The sequence below is a fragment of the Triturus cristatus genome, chromosome 4_1, assembly GCF_964204655.1.
Source record: "Triturus cristatus chromosome 4_1, aTriCri1.1, whole genome shotgun sequence".
Classification (NCBI taxonomy): domain Eukaryota; kingdom Metazoa; phylum Chordata; class Amphibia; order Caudata; family Salamandridae; genus Triturus; species Triturus cristatus.
This window is the reverse complement of record NC_140585.1, coordinates 1,127,892,531-1,127,918,001: the sequence shown is the minus strand read 5'-3', so window position 1 is coordinate 1,127,918,001 and position 25,471 is coordinate 1,127,892,531. Positions and strand designations below refer to the sequence as shown.

At 42.2% G+C, this 25,471-nt stretch overlaps 1 protein-coding gene across 3 annotated transcripts in view; it reads right to left on the bottom strand.

Annotated features, from left to right (window-relative positions):
* Positions 1–25,471, bottom strand: part of PTPRZ1 (protein tyrosine phosphatase receptor type Z1) — a 550,052-nt gene that overhangs the window by 232,442 nt on the left and 292,139 nt on the right. For all 3 annotated transcript variants that reach the window (XM_085654180.1, XM_085654181.1, XM_085654182.1), the window contains exon 8: positions 24,987–25,137. In XM_085654180.1, the coding sequence (XP_085510306.1) occupies positions 24,987–25,137 (151 nt within the window). The remainder of the gene's footprint in view (positions 1–24,986; positions 25,138–25,471) is intronic.

The following is a 25,471-nucleotide window of genomic DNA, read 5'->3' as shown; positions in this document are numbered from 1 at the left end:
CCTCCAACAAGAGCTGGGTCTTCCAGCATCAAGGTCTAGGTGATGTGGGAAAGACAGCACCACCCAACTCTTATGCAGAATGCGGATTGACCGCCTTCCATTGCGCGACCGGCTTGTAGTGTCCTATTGGTAGCAAGAGAGTGAGATGCGGGAGTGGCAGACAGACATGGCAGTGCTGCGATGCTAAGAGACATAGCTCTCTCTTTCCATGGGCGAGCTTACCGTGGGGGGGGGGGGGGGATGGGAGAGGCCTGACACCCAACGATAGTGGTTGTAACAGTTTAAAGTGGAAGTGCGCTGACATCACTACTCAATTGTAAAAACTTATCACAAGCAAGTAGTAATATATTTTCTTACTTTAAATGAGTTCTAACGACAGATCAAACTTGAAATAAGAACATAAAGAACAGGAAATGCTTCAGTTTTTAGTCTCCTATTTTTTCTATGAGTTACAGCTATGAGGGGGAGCTATGTTTCCCTGATCTCTAGTAGGCAGAAGTGAGGTTTGGATATGAATGAATGTGATTCTAATTTTAAGAAATTAATTTTATGGAGTATGGATGTAAGATGACTGCTTCAGTGTCTTGTTTTTACTTTTTCTCCTCTGTAGACAGAGGTCTGGCTGGGTGAGGAAATATGCAGGAATTTCTGCAGCTGACACTTACTTGGCACCACTTTTTGATTCATAGATGCCTATGCAGACTTCATTGACGGGAAATGGATGATGCAGTTTGAAAAGGATATCCTTCTGGTATTAGGAGGTACATTGATTTCAAGGCAGTATGTATGCCCTTCAGGTCTCTGCATAACACAGAATATCTCCAACAAACACTTCTGCGCACCATCCCCACTGGGCCTCTCTGAACCTTGTGATTCTTAGATTTAAAAGGTCTTCCTGGGGAAGCAGAAGTGTTGTGCTCTGTACTTCTAGACTGTGGAACTTCTTGCCCCTCAGCCTTAAAAGAAACACTGATCTGATGACCTTCAGAAAGGCACTAAAAACAATCAATCATTAATCTGTACCTGCTATCCGCATTGATAGGTCTTGACTTCTTCCCTCTGGCTCAGCGCCGAGACACCTCCCGGTATTAGAGCGCTTTATAAATCTTCATTTCATTAATTTAATTTCATATGACAAGAGAATGCATGCAGATTGGCTAAAGGTGTGGTGGTGCCATTCAAGGCACCTGAAGGACTGATGTATCTGAGAGTGCCTGGGCTGACTCAAGGTCTGGCAGGGGTGACTGCCTGTCACAAGTGAGAGAGAGAGAGAAAGTGAGAGAGAGAGACAGAGAGAGAGAGTGAGAAAGAGAGTGTGTATGTGTGTCTATGTGTGTGTTAGTCTGATTGGGTGTGTGTGTGTGTGTGTGTGTGTGTGTGTGTGTGTGTGTGTGTGTGTGTGTGTGTGTGTGTGTGTGTGTGTGTGTGTGTGTGTGTGTGTGTGTGTGTGTGTATGTGTGTGTAAAGAGAGAGCTCATGTTCTCATGTCAGTGTTTGGTGTTGTGCTTGTATCAATGATATATTAGCAAGTAGCATAGGAATCTGGAATGTGGTGTGTGTTCTGGAGTGGAAGGGAAAAGATGTAATGTAATGTGGAGAGGATGTTGATGTTTGAAAGTAGGAACAGTTGGACTGTATGGAGGTTGGTGATAGAACCAGCTCTTACAATGTTTTCTGCCCCTTTTATAATTGGAACTTGCCTTTAATAAAGCATTCATGTTGAAGGTCATCCTGGACGCGCTCGTCTTTCAAATAACTATGTTTCACAGCAACACACCGTTGACTTAGTCCAGCTCCGAAGGATGTTGGGTGCTGGCCATATTCTGTTTGTGTCTGTTTTTTCCAGTCTAGGAGAAACTTATCATTGTCTGTTGCCCGACCTTGACCAGACCACTGCAAGAAAAGCAATGAGGAAGGTGATTACCTTCTCACAAGCTTCTGGTAGCGGTGAGCTGTCCTCAAGGCCTACCACACACAGCTTCCTTGAGTCTTATAATCTTGTGTGGTACAACCTCAGTCTTTAGTATCTTTTGGGGAAGTCAGCGTTCCCCTTGAGGGTAGTCCTCAAAATACAAGTGTCTTTCCTATCCCTATGTTGATGTAAAGTGCACTTTTCATACTTTGTCCAGTTTAAGGAACCCTTACATGTACAGGGGCAACTAACAACCATTGCTTGCCTGATTCATAGGAAATTAATTTTCTCCTATATTTGAGAAAGTCATGCTGTTGCAACTTATATTTATGCATGGACCATGATGGCATATGTCATGTTTAGATTCCATAAAACAACACAATAGTGTCCTTCTCTTTAAGTAGACACTGGTGTTGTTGGCTTCTCAGCTCTGATGTGGCGCCTATACACCCTTCATGATCTCCTAAACCAACTATGACTGCTGCATCCCCTTTACAGGTTAGAGAAACCACAGCAATGCAATGTGTGCTCATCATAGCAGCCAGGTTGCACACATTAGAGGGGTGAAGCAGATGACTATGGATGCCACAAGAAAGTGCCACATCCAGCGCTGGGTCACTGTGTCATGTATCTAGGCTGAAAACCGGCGGTGAGTTACATTTATGGACCACGTGGACTTCGACTGCAGTCAGAGAAAAATTACAGATCCATCAGTGGTCTATCACAAGTCACGTGTTCTACATTCCACAATCAATGAAGCAAAAGGGTTTGAGGGCCGATTAGGGTGAACCCAGCACTTAAAATCAGCTTCGCTGGCATGTACCGCTCATCTGCACCAACAACCTGGCTTCAGATGCAAAACACCAGGTCACAGAAACTGTTCAAAGAATACTACTTGGTGTTGCAAGCATACATCACAGACGTGTACACTAGGCTTTGTTTCAGTAACATACAATGTTTGGAAAAATCAGAATTGCGCATGCGTGGCTTGACAATAAACAAGGATAGACTGCCTCATGAGCACAGTATCACAAGGACACACAAGGCAAGCACGCGGGTTGAGCAGTTCACCTCTAGGGCGTTTGTGGGGCTGCACAGACATCAGCGAAAAGAGGGAAAACCCAAGTGCTGGTTGGCAGAGAAGTTTCCACACAGCAGTTTCACCAGAACATTTTCTAGACTGATCTGTGGGTGTTTTGCTTACAATAGCAATGGAGGTTTGTGAGGTGTACCACTGGGTGTGAGGCAACAGCTGTGACAGTGTAGTAGAGTTTTTGTGAAGTTTACTTATATCATTTAGTGTGTGCAGACCCTGACAGCGACACGAAACGGGCCACCGGCCCATTAGATGCCAATAGCTGTACCACACATTTATTGTGTGCTCGCTTTGTATGGACGGGGAAAGGTTACTGTTCCTTTTCTATGGACAAACGTGTTGTCCGTAACAAGTACACGTCATTCACACGTTGCACATTACATTTCTGATAGTTTCCGTTGTGACACTAAGGGGTTGTCGATCATTGTGATTTAGAAGGGCTCGTATCACAACTGATAAAAAAAGGCAAGGGATAAGTTGATAAAAAGATGCTGTTCAAAGTTCACGAAAGATGTTTGGCATTATAAATCCACATTTTAGCGTGATAAATGGCTAGGCAGAGTGTTAGACTTAGCAAAAAAACACCGAAATGACGTAGGAGAACATAAAACAATTGTAGGGTTGAAGTTTAATGTGCTGAAAGAAGAGGAAGGGGCAGTTTGCATAAATGTAGAATTATTTGGTACAAACTAAGGCCGCAACTGACTTGGAATCATAAGTGCATGTGAACGGGACAAAGAGTGTCCCATCTGCCTAATTACAGAAAGTGATTGGATAAGACTAGATGACGTGTGGAAAGGCCGGGCATATAAATTGGGTTTGCATGGGAGGCGCATCCAAGTTCATTTTAAAGAAGGGGAGCAGTGTGAAGAAACCAGAAGGAGATGGCGAAGTTCATAGTAGTTGTAAAGGGGGTGGCACTCAAGGGTTGGAATGTGGAGATCAAGATAGATCCCAGAAGGAGTAGAGAAGTGACGGTGGATGGAGCTGTTCCAGGATTATGATTATTTCAGAGAAGTTCAACGAGTTATGAGGCAAAAAGGAGTTGTTACCCTCAGATGGTATACCCGGTGAAAATGGGTGCACACATTAGTTGGTAACAAGAAGTTGAATTCAAGATGATGCTTAAACTGGCTATAAGGGACAAAATGTTGACAATCAATGGCTTTAAAAACATTTTGGAAATGCATACTGAATTTTGGAATAGCTATGCTAAATAGGCTATACATAAGGTGAAAGTGAAGAAAGCATAATTACTATTAAGTGCAAAATGTTCAATTAGGTTGTTGTAATGATTTGAACATGTTAATACACAAGGTATGCACTGAAGGCATAATTGAGTGTATTGAATTGTCGGGTGTCTTGTATTTTTTGGAAAAATAAAACATGCTTCATGCTTTTTGATTTGGCATCTTTCATTTTTTAGCATCTCATGGGTAATCAGATTTGTATAACCTAAGCATAATATCAAAATTCCTATTGCAGGGGAAATTGATTGAAAGTCCCCCTACAACTTCTCCCACTCATTTCAGACCTAGGTCTAGTATACCCTTCCACTCTGGCTTTTGGTCTAATAGCAGCACAGACCGGCAACCCTCCATCTACAAGATGAGGTTCTAAGTATAATGGATGAAGAAAATGTCTGCCACTTCTCAGCTGCATTTGACACCATCTACCACAAGAAACTAGTCAAAAGCCTTCTCACTGGAATGGGGATGGAGGTTCAGAGGCTGAGATGTTTTTGTCCTCTTTGTGAAACGGCAATCTTTCAGATCTCGCTCTTTCTGGACCAACCACCATTTATCCCAAGGCTTCATCCATTTGCCTGTATGCTTCAAACTAAACTTATAGCATTTAGAAAAATTCTACAAGACAAAAAGGTAATGATACAATAACACAGACAGTACACAACTGTAACTCAAAATCAATGGCCCCTCAGATATACTGAGCTTAAAAACTTTACTGGGAATCGTCTTAACTAGATGTGATTGTTTTCCCTTGAAATTAAACCCAACGGAAACTAAATTCTTTCTTCTTCTCTCCAAAGACTCTCTGGTTTAAAATGGATGGACACACTCTCTGATCTTGACATCTTCCTATTCTTGGTTCCATTCTCATTACCATTTGGTTACAACACTAAACAAATCTTAAGGGGCTATTCACAAACTGCATTTTGTAGTATGTGTAGTAGTACTGAAGCAATACTATTAAAGTACTACAAAATGCTATTCACAAACCTACAAGTGTAAATCCCCACTCCTACTATCATTCTAAGGGGAGATCCTTACACATGCAAGACTACTACTTAGAAGTAAATGTGCAAGAGACAAGAGGCAGTGGCAGAAAAAAGACTTATTTACTAGGGAGGGACATGCAGCCACCCACAAATTAACAATTCCATTTTCTATTCACAAATTGCATTTCTAAAGTTAATATAGTCAAAAAGGGACCCAGAACAGTAGTAAATTACTCCAGTTCAGAGCTTGAGTACGTTCAGCACCCCACATGGCCTACCCCTGGTACTGCAACCCCCTCCATAGAAAATAATGAAAGTAGGAACTTAAAACAAAACTCCATAGGAAATAATTTTAAAATAAACTAAATTATTTAAGGTAGGTAACAATACACATAATTTAATGTGACACAATATCTAAGCATATTTATTGTTTAATTATATAATATTTTAACAGTCATTTTAAAATGATTAATGTTATTTAATTCCATACATCACTTTTAATAAATATGAATGCATAATAAAAATGTATTTTTTTACTTTAGGTAGGGATTTATTTTTTAATTTAATTTCAGAAGAATAATTTTTATTACATTTAATATATTTAAATTAGGCAAAGATGTAATTCAAAATTACGTTAATAGTGTGGTACCATTTCCTATTTTGTCCTACATTTAAAATACAGATATAAAATGAATTTACATTAATATTTAACCATAAAATATATGTACTATTTCTTGTTTTAGTTAAACTTGTTTTTAGTTTACCCTATACTTTACCATAGGAAGACTCCCCATTTGTGGTGTTTGTCCCACTATTCAAAAGTACAGTGAACATTAAAAAAAGGTTATTCAACTTTAAAAATAAATTAGTCAAATAGTTTAATGTTAAATATTATTGTAAGTTAGTTTTATATGTTTACTTAAAATTTAGAGCCAATGAAGAAAAATAATACAGCCAGCAGCAGGCCCGTCCATTCGGGTTGAAGAGTCATGTCTCCTACTTTTTTTCCAGGCAAAAAGAGTCTCATACACTGTTCTGGTTCAGGTCAGGAAGCCAGGAGCTAGACATGCGCTAAATGCACAGGCTTCCGGTTGCCTGAGCTGAAGGTTGCCAAGCTGAGGATATTACAGCCCTGTAGGCGTGACCTCCTCAGCCTGGCAAAAGTTCCTCGAGGCCCTCCCCGTCAAGACAAGGGAGAGAGTTACTGATTGTCTTGGACCTGGGTGCTTCAGTTTTAAGCCTTGAAGGGTTGAGTGTCAATCAGTGACACCTCGTCACAGAGTGGGGTGGGGTCAGCAGTCTCACTCTGCCACTCTCTGATGAGATTGGGACTGCTGTCTTCCCTCAGTGGATGACCTAAGGAATGCTGCTGTTGAGGTAAGTTTTATATATTTTTTAAATGTTTGGTGTGTGCCTGTATGTACGTATGAATGTATGTGTATTAGTTAGTGAGTGTGGTGAATGGGCGTGTGTGTGTGAATGAATGGGTGTGAGTGAGGTGTATGTATGTGTGTGTGTGGACCGTCCGCTCCTCTCTCTAGTATAATTACCGTCCGTCACTGAGTACAGCACTATCAACTTTATTTTGAATTAAATCTTTAGGTATTTAAATAAATTAAATTAAATTGGTTTTCTGAAGTTTGACTTGAAAAAACTAATTCCCACAGAAAGTAAACAAAAGTTTTATAATGCATTGATAATTATTAAAAGTGATGTACAGAATGATTTAGAAGTAGTTCAAGTATACTTCAATAAAAAGGAATGTTTCAATAGTTTATACATTTGAAAACGTTTTTTAAAACATTTATTAATTTAATAATAAATGTCTTATTTTTTATATTTTTTAACATTGAATTATATTTATTTATATTTTAAACTATTATAAATCATTTGATTTAATTTAACATTATTTCCTATGAGATTTCATTTTAAGTCCATGTCTCTATTATTTTCTTTGGGACAGCATTACAGTATCAGTGTCTGGCCAAGTGTGGTGCTGGATTTACTTATGTTTCTCTTTGGCAGCAGGGATTTACACTCATAAATTTGGCTCCACCTTCTTTTTCAAGGGGTGGAGATGTCTTAGTCTACACCTTTGAGTAGCTTTACACTCGCATTTTGTGAATAGCCAAAAATAGTAGAGTTACTCAAACACATAAGATGTGTAAGTTATTCAGAAGTTTAAGTTACCTTTATGAATATCCCTGTAAGAATCTCAATATCTCAAAAACTCTAGACAACTGCCTTCTTGCAGGTCCTCCTTCTAAGGAAGCCATAAATCTCCTTCTAAGGAAGCCATGAATCTCCGACCCTCCCATAGGATTACGGAAATCGAACATAAATCCAAACAACGCCATCCTACAAACACCCATTCACCTTCTAGAAGGTGCCATGAAATCTGATCACCCCAATCCAAAAATGCCAGAATCTGCTTCAAAATGGCATGCCTTCTCCTTCCGCGCGGCCAGAGCCTGGAACGACCTTCCGCTCCACCTCAGACAGATAACATCGCTCCCCATCTTTGCAAGAAACCTTAAAACCTGGCTCTTCGACAGACCCCCTCCTTGGTGGACTGGAACCTGCGATCCCCACCCCCACACCCCCAGCGCCTTGAGACCCTTACGGGTGAGTAATCGCGCTTAACAAACAAAACCAGTCACACAGCCCTCCATCATTGCCTCTGCAACTATTTTAGGGAGAAACTACAACTCAGTAAAGGACCAAAAGAGAAGTGGATAGATAGATAGATAGATAGATAGATAGATAGATAGATAGATAGATAGATAGATAGATAGATAGATAGATAGATAGATAGATAGATAGATAGATAGATAGATAGATAGATAGATAGATAGATAGATAGATAGATAGATAGATAGATAGATGGATGGATGGATGGATGGATGGATGGATGGATGGATGGATGGATGGATGGATGGATGGATGGATGGATGGATGGATGGATGGATGGATGGATGGATGGATGGATGGATATTTTTAGCATTTGGCATGTAATGACATACTTGTAGTCTTTTTTCCTTTCGTCAATGTGATGTTGCTGGTTTCCGTTCATATTATCATTGTTTCATGGCTGTCCTGTCTAGGACAGTCACGTGTTGGGCTTACTCGACCGATAATGCTTTGTACATGCAATTTCGACTTCCATGGTGCTACTGTTTCCTCCATTAAGTAGACTTGAAGATGCAGAGTGTTGTCAACTTTATGCCTTTCCCTCTGGCACGCCAGGGCTTCACAAACTAAACAGCTGCCTGGCAGTCATCCAAGCTTAAGTGTGTACACAGCGCAGGCGTGCTTTAACAAAGGAAGAGAATCCGCCCGATTTCTTCATCGTCACAGGATTTAACCAAAACACGTCAGTGAGGCCGGACTCAACTCCCCGCCAACGCCTGCTCTGTAAAGCTGCACCTTAAACATGACAAATCCGAGAAAAATCGTGGCAGTCTGGGGGGTGTTTAAGTGCAGCAGGAAAGTGCTTTCTGGCGACTGAGAATCTGCTTCCTTTCAGAACGAAAATGCTCCAGGATGTTACGGCATTTATTTATAAAGGCCTTGGCACACCTATTGGAATGCGTTTTTATCCCTATCATTTCTAAGTTTTGCCATACAGTGGCTCCAAGTGTGACGATTATTTTACTATTGACTGTAGCTCTAACTTTGACCCGTCCGACCTTTTGGCACACAGGGTCATTTGATGAAGGCATACCAGGCATTCCTGACTATGCGTGATGTTGACCTTCTAAAGTAGGAATCTGCAGTCATGTGCAGGCACGGCGCCTGACCTCTAGCCCCGGAGGTGGAAACTCAGCGGGCCTGGGACAACTTTCAGAGTGGGGGTGCTGACGTCAATGTCACATAACTGAACTCGCGGGCGTTGTGAATGATCCAAGCGTTAGACAACGACCAAGTGCAGTAATGAGCCACGCCCATTCAGCAGGAGACTGGCATGGGTGTGGTATGTAGCTGATGGTGCCTTTTGGAGCACACTGCCACAAATATATCACTAAAGGATGGTGTGGTAGCACACTGTCATTTACAGACACAGCACATTCTCAACTTAAATGGCCAATTAGTTTGTGCAGACATATTGTACTGATAAAACTATACAGACACTACCAATAATGTGCAAAAATCTAGTTTCAGAAAATATTTAGGGTCTGGTACCTTCCTTGGCACCAGCTAGTGATAAGTATTTTTCGCACTAGGGTCGCCCACCAGACTTTTGCCTTCGAGCGTCAAAAAAATGTATTGATCACGTGTGCTTTCTACCACTCATATAAGTATATTTACAGATCTGTCCTACTTGGTTAGTTTGCACCCTTGAATAAAGATTGATGTGAGCACACGTGATGACTAAGACATTAGTTGAAGTCGTTTTTGAAGAGGTTATTTTTTGTCTTTAGAGCAGAAGTCACCTTGTATACAAGGAGCCATCGTGCTATTATTATTATAAACAACCAGTGTACAAACAGAATTTTTTTTTCATCTTCAAACAACTACATGTACCTGCATATAAATGTCTACTACGCATAACAATATTGTATTGAATTGCAATTGCATTTATATAGCACTTACTACCCCTGATGAGGCGTCGAAACGCTTTTTCGACGAGTAGCACGCTACTCCGGTACCCATAAAGGATTAGTGGTGAATTAGTATAGTGAAAATATTAAAGCAATTTGAGTGGTGGATATGTTAGTCAGTTATTTGGATTGAGAAGGATAGCAGAGGGATAGAAGAGGGAAAAAAGTTAGAATTTATATAGCTCTTGCTTCCCTTGATGGGGCGTTGAAGCGCTTTTTTGGCGATATGTTACACTTAGTTCAAATGAAGCATTTTCATGTTCCGTTCGTGTTTATTATGGGTTTGTAATTGGCAGTTATCTTATGATTTACTTTAATAATTATCATCATGAGCTTTCATTTTTCTTTCTTTCTCTCTGCTGGTTCATTTATTCTTCTTTTCATTTCGCAGTTTGGAGCGCGTGGCACGATTGGAGAATTTCGTCGGTGTTGCGTGGTTTCGTTTTATAATTATCACGAGCATGAACTTTTATTTTTGGTCAAATCACTCTTTTTATAGTTTGTGATTTGCAATGCACGGCACGAGTAGAGTATTTCGTCGGTTTTTGTTGTGTAGGGTTGGGAGCAGCGTCACGTGACTCAGTTTTACTTTTACGGCACATTTTAAAAGGATTCGAAGCACGTGTTGTTGGTTAATGTTTTGGTTTGCAGTAGCGGCTCCTGGAGGGAGTGCTGTGGGGCGGTAGGGTGGGGGAGGGGCAAGGTGGGGGGTAGTAAACTCTGGCTCACGGCCAACAGGAGTAATTTAAATTAATAAATAAATAAAATGAATTTCATTGCGCGCGCTGCATCGCCATTTGGCGTTTCAGAGTGTGTAATGAATTTCGTTTTATTTATTTATTTATTTACATTACTCCAGTCGGCCGTGAGTCGGAGTTTACTACCCCCCACCCTACCGCCCCACAGCACTCCCTCCAGGAACCCCTACTGTTGGTTTCATAATTTTTCGCTACGGTTAAGCATCGGGTTTTTCAACTATCAAGGGCACATGGTTCACACTATTATTATGCTTTCACACTTGACATGAGCGTTAATTTCCCATGGCGGAGTGCCAGAGGGCTCAGCTTTTCGATTTAATTTTGCTGCAGCTCGAGTTGATTTTCTACTCGAGCGGCAAATTTCTGACTACGAATGACCCGTGTTGGAGATTTCTTGCGGGTGCCCTCATAGCGACTGAAAATCGTTCTAGGGGACACCAAATCTCACTTACTGTTGGGAAGCTGCACATGAGAAAAAACTCGGTTGGCGGAATTTGGCCGGAACTCCGCGTTATAACCATAATGTGGAGTGGCCAAAACTCTGCAAATTCCGCCGGCAGAGCGGAATAATCATCCACACCTAGTTTTGATCCCATTAAAATCTTTGTTTCCATCACGCTTCAGAATTACAGAAACAAACATTTTTTTATTTTTACGACTGCTGGCACATTTTGAAATATTTGAACAGTTTATTTATAGGTATTTACATTTTATAGCATTTTTGAAAAAATGTCACCCTACAGACTTTCCTTGCACACTAGCAATATTGTCACACAGTTCACTTTTCAAAATGCTCTCGCTTTGCAGTCAAAGAAACCTAACCAGCAATCTGTATGTTAAAAGAATAAACATCAAACTGTCAGGAGACATAATCTGACATTTGACCTCTGTCTTTGAATTTACAGCGAATATGACTAAATAAACTAACTTTTAAAGGAATTTCATTGCTCATTCACATTTGGAACTCCAGCATGGTTGGTTTGGGGGTGCTGTAGCACCACCAGCACCATCAACCTCAACAGCCTATGTATCTTGGGTGACCTCAAAACCTGGTTTTGCAAAGCTGATCTCCCCATCATGGAATCACTATTAACAAACCCAGGTGGGGCCTAAACCAAGTACACACACTGGATGCATTTTTCACCCCAGGATCCATTTATGGCACAGGGACCCACCTTCGGCCCTGGATTTATGCTCATACCATCACCTTTGATCTCGATCAGTGTGCCCCACTGACAACCCCAACAACCTCTGACATCAAGACCTAGATAAAGCCACCTCCATTACCTGTACTTACCACGCTCCGATATCATGCAAACAATCTAGCAATATCTGCAGCACAAGCCTCTGTCCCCCCTTTTGCAATACAGAAGTGCCTGATGGTGCAGAAACAGACACTGGATCCTATTTAGACCCTGGGGTTGTCCTGTAATCCAATTCCAGTAATAAATGGATGATAGTGACATCCCCCTCTGTTCAGAAAGTAAGCAAACAATCAAACTAACATCACCGAATGTTTGACCAAAAATACGTCTTCGCTGCAATGAAAGTGAATGAAAATTCTTCCACTGAATGGAAGAAAGCACTAACACCTCCACTCTCAAGGCCACCAGTGCTGGGATTAGTACTAGCTCTTCTCAAAAGGGTCTTCCAGATCCTCATATTAATTTTTTACATTGTCATTTTATTCACCACCCAAATGAGCACTGTTGTCAAGGGATCCAACTTACACCGATCAGATCAATTTCAAACTCTAGAAACTAGTTTCAACCTATATTATTATATACAGGACTACATGAAACCTGCTTTAAAAATGCTCCATTGTCTCCCATTAGAAGCCATTAGTAAGTTCTTTGTTCCATGAATGCGCCAAAAATGCCTACAGAATCAGGCTAGGCAGTGTTTCAATCAGATGCTCCATTCAATAAACTCTCCGGCCATCTGGCAACTGGAATATTGAGGTGTAAAATGATTCAATAGAAATGTAAGTCATGGGAGTGATGAGTTCAAAGCCAGCAAATTAACTGCATGCCCTCCATGAGTGTAGTAACTGCAGAACGGTTCAGCCAATCAGAGGACTGAGTTTCAAGACCCTCAGACACAGCTACGAGGACGGCCAGGCGGCTCCTCTCTGTTGTGCCAATTTGAACTAGTGATTGCAAGTGGTGGGCACTAGCTCTCATTTTATGGGACCGGGACTTCTCTATCATCACTACACTTTGATCAAGAGAGAAAAAAGTCAGAAAGTAGACAAAGAAACTGTAAAAAGAATTATTAAAAAACAGCGACAAGGGGAGAAAGCAGGAATGAAAAAGAATGTGGAAGAGTGAGAGAAACTGATTGGAAATGGAAGGTGAATGAAAGAAGCTTGAGGCGGAATCAAGACTGAGTAACCTGGTCATTTCTCAACAACATAATTCAGCAGCAATGGCGGTGAGCTCTTAAGGACAACTTGCAGATTATGCACTGATGATGCCAAAATTATTTAGTCCTCAAGGTACCACTTTTAATGACCCTACCTAGAGCATTGACAGAAACGATATCTGACAGTCGGCCAGCATCAACAACAGCCAAGCAACCACTTGGACCACTGTAAAAATGAATAATTTTATTTCAAGTAAAATCACCAGCGAATTCTCACTTTTTAGGCCAGATTTACAAAGATATCACAAAACGCAGCCCAGCAACCAAAGTTGTTGTACTGCATTGCATAAGAGGGAGCGAGCACATAAGTGCCACGTCTACTAAGCTATGGCACAGTCCTGCTCTTTCCCTAGTGCTGGCGCACAATCAGGCTGCCTAACACCGTGCACAATGTTTTGCACCATAGTGCAAAAGTGTCTGCGTCAAGTCTAGCACAGGTTTTGAAGGGAACCTTTCCATTACAAAATATTATGAATAGATTAACTTTAACACATTTCCCACTTTGGATGTGTGCTGTACAGTGGACTACACATGCAAAGTCAGAAACATTTGGAGAAACAAAAGCATTTCTCCTTTTTATGCCGGCCTCAAAGAGGTATTATTTTTTGGTGCGAAACCCTGTCTAGTATTCTTATTGTTTTGCATCCAAAACCATATGAGGTTGAATAGTAACGCCCATGTAACATTCATGGTTTGCCCCCTGACATGTCCGTTGCATTACTTTCAGGCAACTTTGCGGCATAAATGTAACTTCAAAATAAACATTTTGCGCAGGTTTGCATCACTTTTGTCACCCTAACCGGCCACAAAATGGTAGTAAATCTGCCCCTTTGTGTAGATGTTGCCGGTGCAATTTAAAACCATAGAATAAATTGCGATAATTTATGCTTCCCTGGAGAGCTAAACCACACTTTTTCTCATCTAAAAGCATAACTGAATATCAAACTCAAATTGGTTAAAGCTTTTGTGTTAACATTATTTGCTGCTGCTAACCTGTTGCATTCACAGAATGACATTTTCTCTTCGTTGTTGGTAGGATATTATCAGCTGAGGACAGACTGCGCATGTGCAAATAACCAAGCAGGCCTGGAATGTGTGTGGACATGTGGGACTCCACCAGTCTGCCTGAGGAGGCCGCGCGCATACTTTACATGGCGCAATGGCGATCGAAGACTCGAGTACTTGTTAATAGGCTTGTTGTCATGGTGATAGGAGTTTTTTAAAGTAACCTAGATTAGGATAAACGCTCCTGGTTTGTAACCTTCAAAGTCAATGCGAGCTATGCAACATTTACCCTAGTTACAATGGGCTTTATGTGTAGGATTCTTTTTCCTTAAGTGGTGTGGCATAATGGCCGATGTAGTCAAGTTTGAACGTGTTTTATTACTCTTCCGCTCCTCCTGAATCTTCCGGGTTACACAACAAAAACATTTAAAAATTAAGAAAACTTATCGAAAACAGATGAAACATACTTCGTAATATCATAGAGTAAAACACAAAAATGCAATAATCCAAATATCTTCATGCGATCCATCTCTCCCCTCACCTCCTACACCACATTTTGCCTTGTGCCCAGGCCGCCTGTCTGCGCTGGTCACTCCCCTCTGCCGACTTCTTTTGTATGGTCTGGGTCTGTCCGGCGCTGCGCCCCTTTTAGGTTGGGGTGGGCCAGGAGCTTTCAGCGGCCATTGGGCGCCCACTTGAATAAGGGCCACGTAGTGCCCAACTGGGGTTGGTGGAATTGGGTGACCCCAGGTCAAGTGCACTTTTCTTGGGGTGGCCTGCCTAATGGCTAAAAGAGATATGGCACGTGCATGGAAACACCCAACTGGTGTGCACAACTGGAGAAACCTGATTAAGCTGCACGTGGATGCCCCCACATACATGAAAGTGTTTGGAGGAAATGGTGTCCATTTTAAGGTGTATCAATGTAGGGTGACTGATGCCGCCTGCCGAGGTGACGATGGGTCTTTAATGAGTTATTCCATGCACAACACATACTGTATATGACAAGGAATGTACTTGCTGTAGAATCACAATAAAACCGATAAAGTTGGTTTATTAAAAAAGTGCAATAATCCAGCTCATGAGTGCCAAAATCGCCTAATTCTGGGGCTGTGGGTAGCGCAAAGTTCTATGTGTGATTGTTGAGAAGTAACACGTAGGTCTGTTAAGAAATGAACAAAGTGAAATATACCTGTTTTCCATGTGCGGAAGGTGCTGTAGATTCCCACACAAGTTGTGTGAAAGATAAGTTACTGCCTTTGCCAGCATGCAGGGCCCAGGTCAATAGCGCTTAAAAAGTGGTTTGCTTACAAGCGCTTGGGCGACTACCAGTTTAACCCTTTCCGTGCTCATGACGGAACCACTCCGTCATGAGCCACGGGTGCGCTGTGCTCATGACGGAGTGGTTCCGTCATGCTGCGGCCGTTGGCGGCCGCTCCGCCCACGCGGCGCTAATTCCCCGCCTGTGCGGGCGATTAGCGCAGTGGGCGGAGACGTGACGGAACCACTCCGTCATGAGCACAGCTCACCCGTGACTCGTGACGGAGTGGTTCCGTCACGAGCACAGCGCCACCGCAACTGCCCCCAAACCCCCCCAGCGCCGCGGCGGAATTCCTGCCGCGGCGAAGGGGTTAATCCGTGACACCGATATAATAAACAGTGCTGTACCTTTAAATCAAGATAACCACTTAAAAAGGCAAGAAGGGTTATTGAGACCAGGAACAAAGCACAATGTGACACAAGAAAACTGTCTCTTTTGTATCCGGGAGGGTGATTTTGTAAAGATCACAATTTCTTAGTAAATTGAACAAGTTTATTTGAGATTCAGCATCTTCAGCTGAGACAACGCTCTCCAGCTCCCAACTGCTTCATCTGTTGGCAACATTCTTTTCTAGGTCATCAGTGACCTCACCACATTCTAATGCTGCCAGGATACAGATCATTACAGATTTACCAGAATTTTGTGGTCAGATTATTGTATTGTCTGACATAATACTGTGCCCTAAATATTGGCTACAAAAATATGACCCAACTGGAATTTATAAGAGAAAATCTACATCCGATTGGGCAAAGGTTTTGTAAACAGTGCTTAGGACACCATATATATGTCAGATGATGTGTCTCTATGAAATCTTCTGCCATACAACCCTACTAAATTGGCTGAGTTCGACTTTCTAGAGACGAAAGTATTAGTTCCATAACAAGGTGCTCTCGCCTCTTCAATCCTTCCCTCATGTAGCCATCCATTGAATCTGTGGCATCAGATCCAAGTCACTGGGAAGTTAAAAGAGAGCTGTGGCTGTGTATCTAACGCCTTCCTTCTTCAGGTGTGCTAGACCTGTCCTTTGAAGAGCGTCATATACAGAATACAACAGGACAGAGTGACTTTCAGTCTCCTTTGCTGCTGGCCAGCAGAAAAACTCTTCACCTTTCTACTCAAGCCTTTTGAATAAAAGAACTACAAGTGGGTAGTGGATATCCCTGGTCTCAGAAAAGTGCCTTAGTTTCCATGGACTAAACAGCACTTTTAAGATATTTTGCTGGTCGGCCGCAGACATTGTGAACGTCTCCACGGTGCAAAGATTTCCATTTTGCCAGTTTGAGAGCATCCCTTTCTTTTTCCTTTTTTATTTTTTTTTATTTTAATTTTATTATATACCTGGTACAATAACAATAAATACATTATATAATAAGAAGTCTAACATAAATAGATTCTTAAGATATTGCTCGGAGATATTACAGAATCAAGTGTGTCTTAATCTAATTATATATATAGTACAAGATTATACAAATTTAGGAGGCAATTCATTAATACATATTTAAAATCTAAATACAGCCCTGCCTGTCTAAAGCTGGGATTTCCTCCAATCCTTAAAGGGAGCCCATATTTCCAACCCCAGCTCCCTCATCTTCCTCCATCTCCGATTATATAAAGCGGATTCTATATTATGTATCCCCAGGAGTCTAGACAGACACATCTGGAATGTAGGAGCCAGGGCATCTTTCCAACTTCCCGCTAGCATTATACGCAGAACAGCCACACATAAAAACACAAAGGCTTCCTCCTCCATCTTCAGACCCAAGTTGCTGTCAATTCCTATTATCATTAGGGTAGGGGATAGGTTGATCTTTCTCCCTAGCAGCCCCTCCCAAAACTTTTCAATCTCTTCCCGAATTGAACTTAATTTATCGCATTGATAAAACATATGCACCAAATCAGCAGGCCCCTCCAAACACCTTGGGCATTTATCGTCATCCCTCTTATTCCACTCATATAATTTGGCAGGTGTACAATATAGGTTGAATAAAGTTTTATAATGTTGTGATTTTAAATTTGTGGATCAAAAGATTTTCCCTGCCATTTGCAGTGCTTTGTCCACATCCACATCTGGATCGCCTAATTTCAACATCCAAGAGGCTTCAACTTTTTCCATATCATCTCGTAAACTTAATAAAAGGGTATTATAAACCATTTTTATTTTTTTCCCACCGCCTAATAGATAATCAATCATATTAATTCTACTGCCTCAAGAGATCCGAGGTCTAATACCCATTAAAGTGTTATGTATTTGGATATACTTAAAGCTTTGATTATCTTGTATACCAAATTTCTGTTGAATAGTGCCGAAGCCTAGCATTTGATCCCCTTCTCTTTCTTTTTCCTTTGCGACTACACAATCTTTGGCCATGTACACAGCAGAGATCACACGTTCATTCTAAATCTTGAGAGGAAGCCTTTTTATTTTCTACGTAGTACCAGCATATGGATAGTGCTTTACTTACTGGTGGTTGGTTGCGGAGTAACGGCAAGGTGATTGTGCTTTACATGCTAGAGGGTTTGTGGATACCACTGTGGGCATGGTGCATGGGCATGGTGCATTTACATAACTGGCAGAGGGTTACAGACCCTACGTGCTGACGCATATGGATTACTGACATTTCAGTAGTTCTTTAAATGAGAGACCAATGGAGTATTGTTACAGTGCTGGTGTGTTAACAGCGGGTAAATATGTACATTGCTTGCATGGTAATGGTCTTTACATTTTTGCGATATGCCGATTACTTGCATGGCAATGCTCTTTTCCATGCCGGAATGTATGTCCAAGCAGGGTGATAGTGCTGCACAACTTGGCGGAATGGACAGACGACATTTGCATGGCGCATCTCAGGCTGGGATAAATGGATTACTAGAATGGAAGCAGTTATTTAAATGCTGGATTCTATGTACTCTTTTCATGGTGATGGTGTTCTATGTGTTGTAGGTATGTGAATTGATGGGCTGGCAATGGTGCGCTGTATGCTTTGGTACATGGGTACTACTGGCACAGGGATTGTTCTTACCATGCTGGGGAATATGCTTATTACTGCTGGGCAATAGTGTTTACAACATAATGGCTACAATATATTAGCCAACCTCTTGGTATTTTATATGCTGGAGATATGAATTACTGGCATAGCAATGGTGGGTTAAATTCTAGGAGTTGTGAATTACTGTCTTGGTCATAGTGTTACACACAATGGGTTGCAGGATTGCTACCTTGGGCATGGGGTTTAACATGCTGGGGAATATATGTAACAAGTATTGGCATAGCCAATAGGTCTCGCCTTTGGGAGCATATAAGTGTTTAGCCATGCAACAGTTGATGTTGTTGCACCAAGGATATTGTGCTGCATAGCTAAATACTTATGAGGTCCCAAAGGCGAGATCTATTGGCTATGCATCACAAAGTGTGCATCACAGAGGTATAATGGCCTGGAATTTCCAAATACTTCTTCAGATCCCTTCAACCTCAGAGACTCTAGTTCGCATACATGTGGGGTCACGTTCAGTGACAATGCTGGTCAATTTCTTTCTGATCACAATTTGTGACCGTCAAGTGATAGAAGGCAGCTGCGAACATTGTGACAGGAAAAGCTTCTATTGTCGACCATGAGGAAAGTGTTGAATAACGAAAAAAAAAGAATAATGAAATATTACACACTTGGTGCCCTTTATTAACATCGGCGTCTTTCTTTTTTGCTTCTTTAGTTTGTTTTTCTCCATTTCACCACCTGTTGTGTTGAGATTCCCACTAAGGGTTAGGGTGAGGATGTAAACAGACAGCAGATCGTGCCTCTGTTAATAGTGACAAGAATCTATGATCAGTCTGTGGACTCAGTGGGGAAGCTATGACTTGCTAAAGGCGGTGCAGTGTCACCAGGCACAGGAGTCCGAGGAGTGCACTGTATTGCTATTATGGCTATCTTGTAACAGGCAGCAGGAGGTCGGGAGCGTTTCTTTACGGCATTAGAGTTTCTGGTCTGGAACCCTTTCTAGGCCACTGTGCAGTTAAAATTGCTTGCAACGTAACATTAGAGTACAGGACAACACACATTCCGATTACCACCTGCCTTCTCAGTCAGCACAAAGCTTTAGCTACACAAGCAAAGGGATCAGACACTCAATTTACACAGCACCAAAATAGCCACCAAACATCCAATCAAGCAGCAAATTACGGCTAGAAAGTCAAGCAGGTGTAATGCCCGGTCTGGGGATGATCGTCTTGTCAGATCACCAGCAGAAGCCTCGTCACCACCAGGAAAGGGAGCTGGTGAAGGTACGGCAACTGCTCCACTGCATCCAGCTAACCACTGGCCAGAGGGAGCTCCTGGAACCTCAGCCAATCACCACCGATGAACCAGCTCCCGGAAGACAATAGAAAACTAGGAGGCCCCATCCTGGGAAGACTTTGAAGAAAGATAGACCAAACCTTTCAGGATTCAAGTTATGGAGGCCAGTTTTAAGCTGGCAGGGGATACAGGCAGATTGCGTGGTTACTTTGGGAGGGTGGGGCCCATGAGATTGATATAGCTCTGTGAGTGTTAATGGTTCTTCTAGCATGGCTGGGGAGAAGAATCTAAAGGTCAGACTATTTGTAGTCATTCCTCCCATCATCTTTGTTCGGTGTGTCACCTGATTGAGGGTCGAAGCAATAATAAGGGAGGTGGCCCCTGTGGGCTGTGTTCTGGCCTTAGGAAAATCCTCGACTCAGAGGGAGCCTCAAATTTAGGGGTACGGTTTCCTGAAGTCTGACAGACCCTTAGAATTAGGGGTGTGCCTTGTGGCCAGAGGGATACTGAATGAGGAAGGGTGTCCCCCTAGATAGCAGGATTTCCTTGGCAAGAGAAGTTCCCAGGGTCATGTGAACGCTGAGAGTCTGGATTTCGCCAAAGGGGGCTTATAGGATCCAATAAGCTTTTGGGTGGGTGGGGGTCCCCCTAGATAGCAGGATTTCCTTATGTGAAAGGTGATAGTTTGGATTTCGCCAAAGGGTTCTTATAGGATCCAATAAACCTTTGGGTGGGGGAAGGGGGGTAACTCACGAGGCATGCTCGCCTTCTACTCTGACAGTCAGATTAAAATTTCTTGAGAGTGGTGATTTTGAACACCTCTACCTTCCCAAAAAATTGCGTGAAGAGAAGTGGCACACTCGCGCTTCGCCTTCAAAAGCACTCACCCGAAACACCTTCCTGATTACATGCCAAATCTGTATGCGTTGCAAGCCTCTCCCTTTACAGCATCCAGTGTCACGTGCTACGGTGAGTCATCAGATTGGTTGAATTATGCGGCCATCTTGGAATGGGTGAACTTTCTGCAGTGCCAACGCGCACAATGTAAAATGTGAAGGCAGTCAAAAGTAATATTATTAAAACAGCTTCATAGAAGACCTCAAATGACCAACCTAAACTTATTTAGTAGGCTAATGGGAAAATGGCGTGGTATAATCCGATTGTTCACCTCACTCCATGTCTCCACAGACACAGTGTCCAGTGCGGGATTTATGAGTGGCAATATAACGTTTTCTGGGAGTTATAGTTTTTTTTCCTTTCCTGTTAATATCCTATCAGCGCCGCTGGTGAAAGGCTGCAGTGATAGAGGAGCGTCCGGTTCTCTAAAGTGTTCTTGATCTGACCTCCTGCCTCAACCGTGCCTCAAGGCCACCCGGGTGGGAAAGTGGGCAGCAGCAGTGAGACAAGGAAAATAAATCAACCCCGAAAAACAAAAGGGTAGATTTGAGGGAGAACAAGAATAACAAGCAGCAGGAATTTAAAGAGAAAACAAGGAATTCAAGGAATGCAGCGTCCTGCGAGTGGTGCGCGCGAGAGCGAGCACCAGGCCATATGTTTTGAATTATCGCGCTCGTGTCTGGGCACGATAATTCAAAACATATGGCGCTGTGCGGGTAACCGCAAGCAATAGGCCACACACGCACAAGCGTGTGTGTGGTGAGCTTTTTGAAGCCCTTACAATAAGTCTATCAGAGCAGCGCATGCGCGCTGCTAGGCGAGACCTAAAAACGGCTGGAAAATCTGCTTTCATTATTTTCAACATCTATTTTGAGAATAGGATAAGATGGGGTGAGAGTTACCTGCATTCAGATCACCCTGGCAAGGGTCAAGCCAGCTCTACACACCATTAATTATTAGAACATTTCACAATGACACCTACAGAACTGTATGTAAAACATATAGGCTTTTATCCAATTTCTTTGAACATCATACAGAAAAATGCACCATTTAGACCTATCACTTTAAAAATATTCTGGTGAGGACAACCTCCTCAAACCTTCCAAGGAAGTTGGGTGCATCACTTTGTTGACCCTCTCGATGAGATTCCGGGTTGAATGTATGCCCTGCTTCTTTCAAAGTTCGCTTGCCTCCACTGAGAAGAAGCTAGACCCACAAAAGAAGCTTTGCTATTTTTCACTCTAGTGATCTACCAGTTCCTTCCCTGTACCATGGCCTTGGCAATGACAAGCAACTCTCCCACACTGACACACAGCTCACTGCCCATATGCAATCACGCTTGACGGCGAACAACACCTAGGTGCACATCACAAACACAGAGGTACACAATTCCATGTTCCCCAGAGGATCACCTTAGATAAAATCCTCCTAGAATGCCACTTACGACTAGTGTACGTCTAGCTTTGCACCTCTGAGAGCAGCTTTGTACATAGTTGATACACTGGCTGCAGGATATGTTTTTTTTTACCACACTGCTCCATAATTAATATTGCGACAAACACTTCAGATCACCTCAATATGCATTAAAAAATATGTTACCTCCATCTTTAAGCCCTGACATATCAGTAAGATAAACTCTCCATCTCCAGACGAACAAGCAGAACACCAAATATCCCTTCGGACACCAACCCCCATCTGCACCCCTATTTGCAGGGAAATACAGTCATTTTCCAGCCCTATTTGGTGGCCCTTACATGCAACCCTGCTCTGATACCTTTCTGACTGTAACCCCGAAGAAAGCCAAAACTGCCTGAAAACAAGCTTACACCATTAACCTTTCATGAGATCTAAATGCCTGCATTTCACCTTGGTCACAGCAATCTTTCACTTTGTACAGCGCTCTGATACCCATAAGGGTCCTTTTCACGCTTTATAAAACTTTTCAAATAAATAAAGCCTATTGAGGCACACTTCCCTCATTCCAGTCATGGTCTCAGATCCTGCTAGACTAGTTAGCCACCTACAATATCACGTAATGGCATCTGTTCTACACGGAATGGCAACAATGTAAAGCACTATACATTCTATGCACTTCCTGTTCCAATGCTGCCACTCTCCAGACCATGGTGATGGAGACACAACTACCGACTCCATCCAAGCAAGCTGGCTAACTGTTTATATTTGCTTTGGTGGGGACCGTGCCTCATGCCTCCTCATCCCAAACCACCAATCCTGCTATTCCTCTGTCATGCTCCAATGAGAGTCCCTAGTGCAAATGTGAGTTCCAAATCAGTGGTCTACGTTTATGATGTCCATATTGAGTGCTACTGGTTCTTTGCATATTCAGCCCTTACTCCAATTTCAGCATTCTGATATCCTCACAGGTCTTGTCCCTGCTTGCAACACCACATAACAACGCAAAAACATACAATAAACACGTTTGTACCAGGAAATGAGTTCTTGTGACATACAAAAAGACACAGAGGCACAGCAATCTTAGGATTCAGGGCCCGGCATTCGGCTCGCGATATCCACAGAGCCATCTTTGCATGGCCTACAGCTGTGCACAGTGGCCAATGAGCATACCCCGCACTAAGGGGCATATCAACAAGGGCTTTATCTCTGCTTTTTTGGCTTTAAAAGCCAAAAAAGCAGAGATAAAACTGTATGTCTATCCCTATCAGCAAGCTATCGCCAAACCTTGTGGGATTATCGCTGTATTTCCAGCGATAATCTCACAATTGGCAGCTTGCGCTCTGAATTTTATCGCTTTGGAGATAAGCGTTGCTGATAGCACGCTATCTCCGTGATAAAATTCAGAGTTGGCCAGCGATAATTATCCTCACGCTAAGAGCGCTGAGCGATAATTATCACCGGCCCTTGCTGATATGCCCCAATGTCCCCTTACCTATCAACCCACCTGCACATGGGATAAGGTCATGAGGGTTTGGTTCTTTGGGTACAGGGCTCCCACAGTTTCCGTTAGACTCAAATGAAAACACCTTATTTTGCACATCCGCTTACATTTCTTACCCTGAGAGAGCTGCACAGAACCTGGACACACAAAACTAATGCACTAATATTCTGCAAAAGGTTTTGAAGACTCACCAAACAGTGCTAAAGTTATTCACAATTATATTTTAATTGAACCTTGTCTAGGTTTGCCTCCCTTTAGAGATCTGAAAAGAACTGACATACCAAATCTAAACAAATAATTTTACATATCTGCCAAACTTAGAGAGGATTTACTAAATGGCACCAGGGTTATAAAGCAATCAAAAACATCTTTTTCGTGGAAAAGTTACTTAACTACAACATCTAAATAGTTCAAATCAAAACTGCATTGCAAAACTGTGTTTTAAAAATCCTGATTTAGTTTTAGAATTGGGGCTGTCGACGTCCAGAAATCAGCAATGTTCCTGAGAAAAAAAATGTTTTCACCTATCTGGAGTCTGCTCGCAACCGCCTAAACCTAAGAGCACCTACCATGTCTTCCCAATTGGCCCCAGGAGTGGTTTCAGCTTAAAATTGCAGGTAAAGATGGTGGAAAAAATGAAGCACATTCCTCAACAATTCAGATTCGATTAATAAAAATTGTGATTTCAAAATCACGATTACAACCATCCAAGATAGACATTTTTAGCCTATTTGACCTCTAGTTGTTGGCTGTTTTTTTAATAACCATTTTCTGCACTTCCAGCAAACCACTAAAGGATCATGAGTTGGGCCAACTTCACTGCATCCAAGTTTCCAGTGGCTTTTGCTGTAGGTGCAACAATGTTCCCTAAATGAAAATTAACATGAGGGAAAGCCACATTTGGGACCTCACCCGCCCCCTTGAAACTTTTAAATGCCGTGAAAGAACGTCATGAAACCCTTGAGGATCACTTGGATTTGGTTAAATTAATTGTTCTGAAATGTTCATGCATTGTCGGCAAACAGTGCCAACATTATTGAAGATCCCAATGGGAGGGGACACTGCCATGCAGCATTCCACTTTTAACAAAGCAAGAACTCAGGCTGGCCGTTGAGTCTTTATTGTGATTTTGAGAACTGTGTTTTAACTGTATCTAATCTCTGTCTTCACACCACTTCCCTTGAGTTAGGCTTAACAACCAAACCCACAGGTTAGCACGGACTGGGAGGCGAACTTTTTGTTGCAGTCTAAGGGCCAGATATATCAAAGGGTTTTACCCATTCTGTGTCTATGGGAAAATGAGTTTGTACATATGGCCATAAGTGCCGGATGTCCTGGATTCTAGGGAACAGCTTCAACCTTCCCTTTAATATTGCTGAGTGGTCACATAAATTCCAGGGATTGGGTTAACAGGCTGGCACGGAGAAATCCTAATAGACCGCAGCAGCCATTCCATGAGTTCCTTGCTAAATGTCAGCATTGTAAAGGATAAACATATGAGGGTTGTGAAGGATAAACAAGCACATGTACCTGTTTCATGTATTTCTTCCGTCCCAGTGTAAGAAGAATACACCTGCCCAAAGAACTGGTATTGCTGGTCCCGGAAGTTGTTCTGCAGGTAGTCCATTAGCATGACGTAGCCTGATTGCTGCATTGTCATCACGTCACAAAAATATTCCAGCTGAGAGGGAAAGGGGAAATGGACAAGACATGTGAAACTGATACTAACCATGAAAAGAGACTAAATTCAAGCTTTACAAAACATAGGCGCCATAGCATGCCATACGTTTCAAAGCGTGCGGCATGCTATAGCACTTAAATCCGATTTCAAGCGTGGGGGATTGTTCCAATTCCTGAGAAAACAAGAGTTTGCATAAGGATTGAAATTATGAGTTTTGTCATAATGCCAACATGCGGCAATTTCCCTCTGATAGATTTTGGCAGACCAAATTAAGAAGGAAACCCCATTGCATTTGATATAGGTGCAATAAGCATCTCTTTCTATTCTTTGCGCC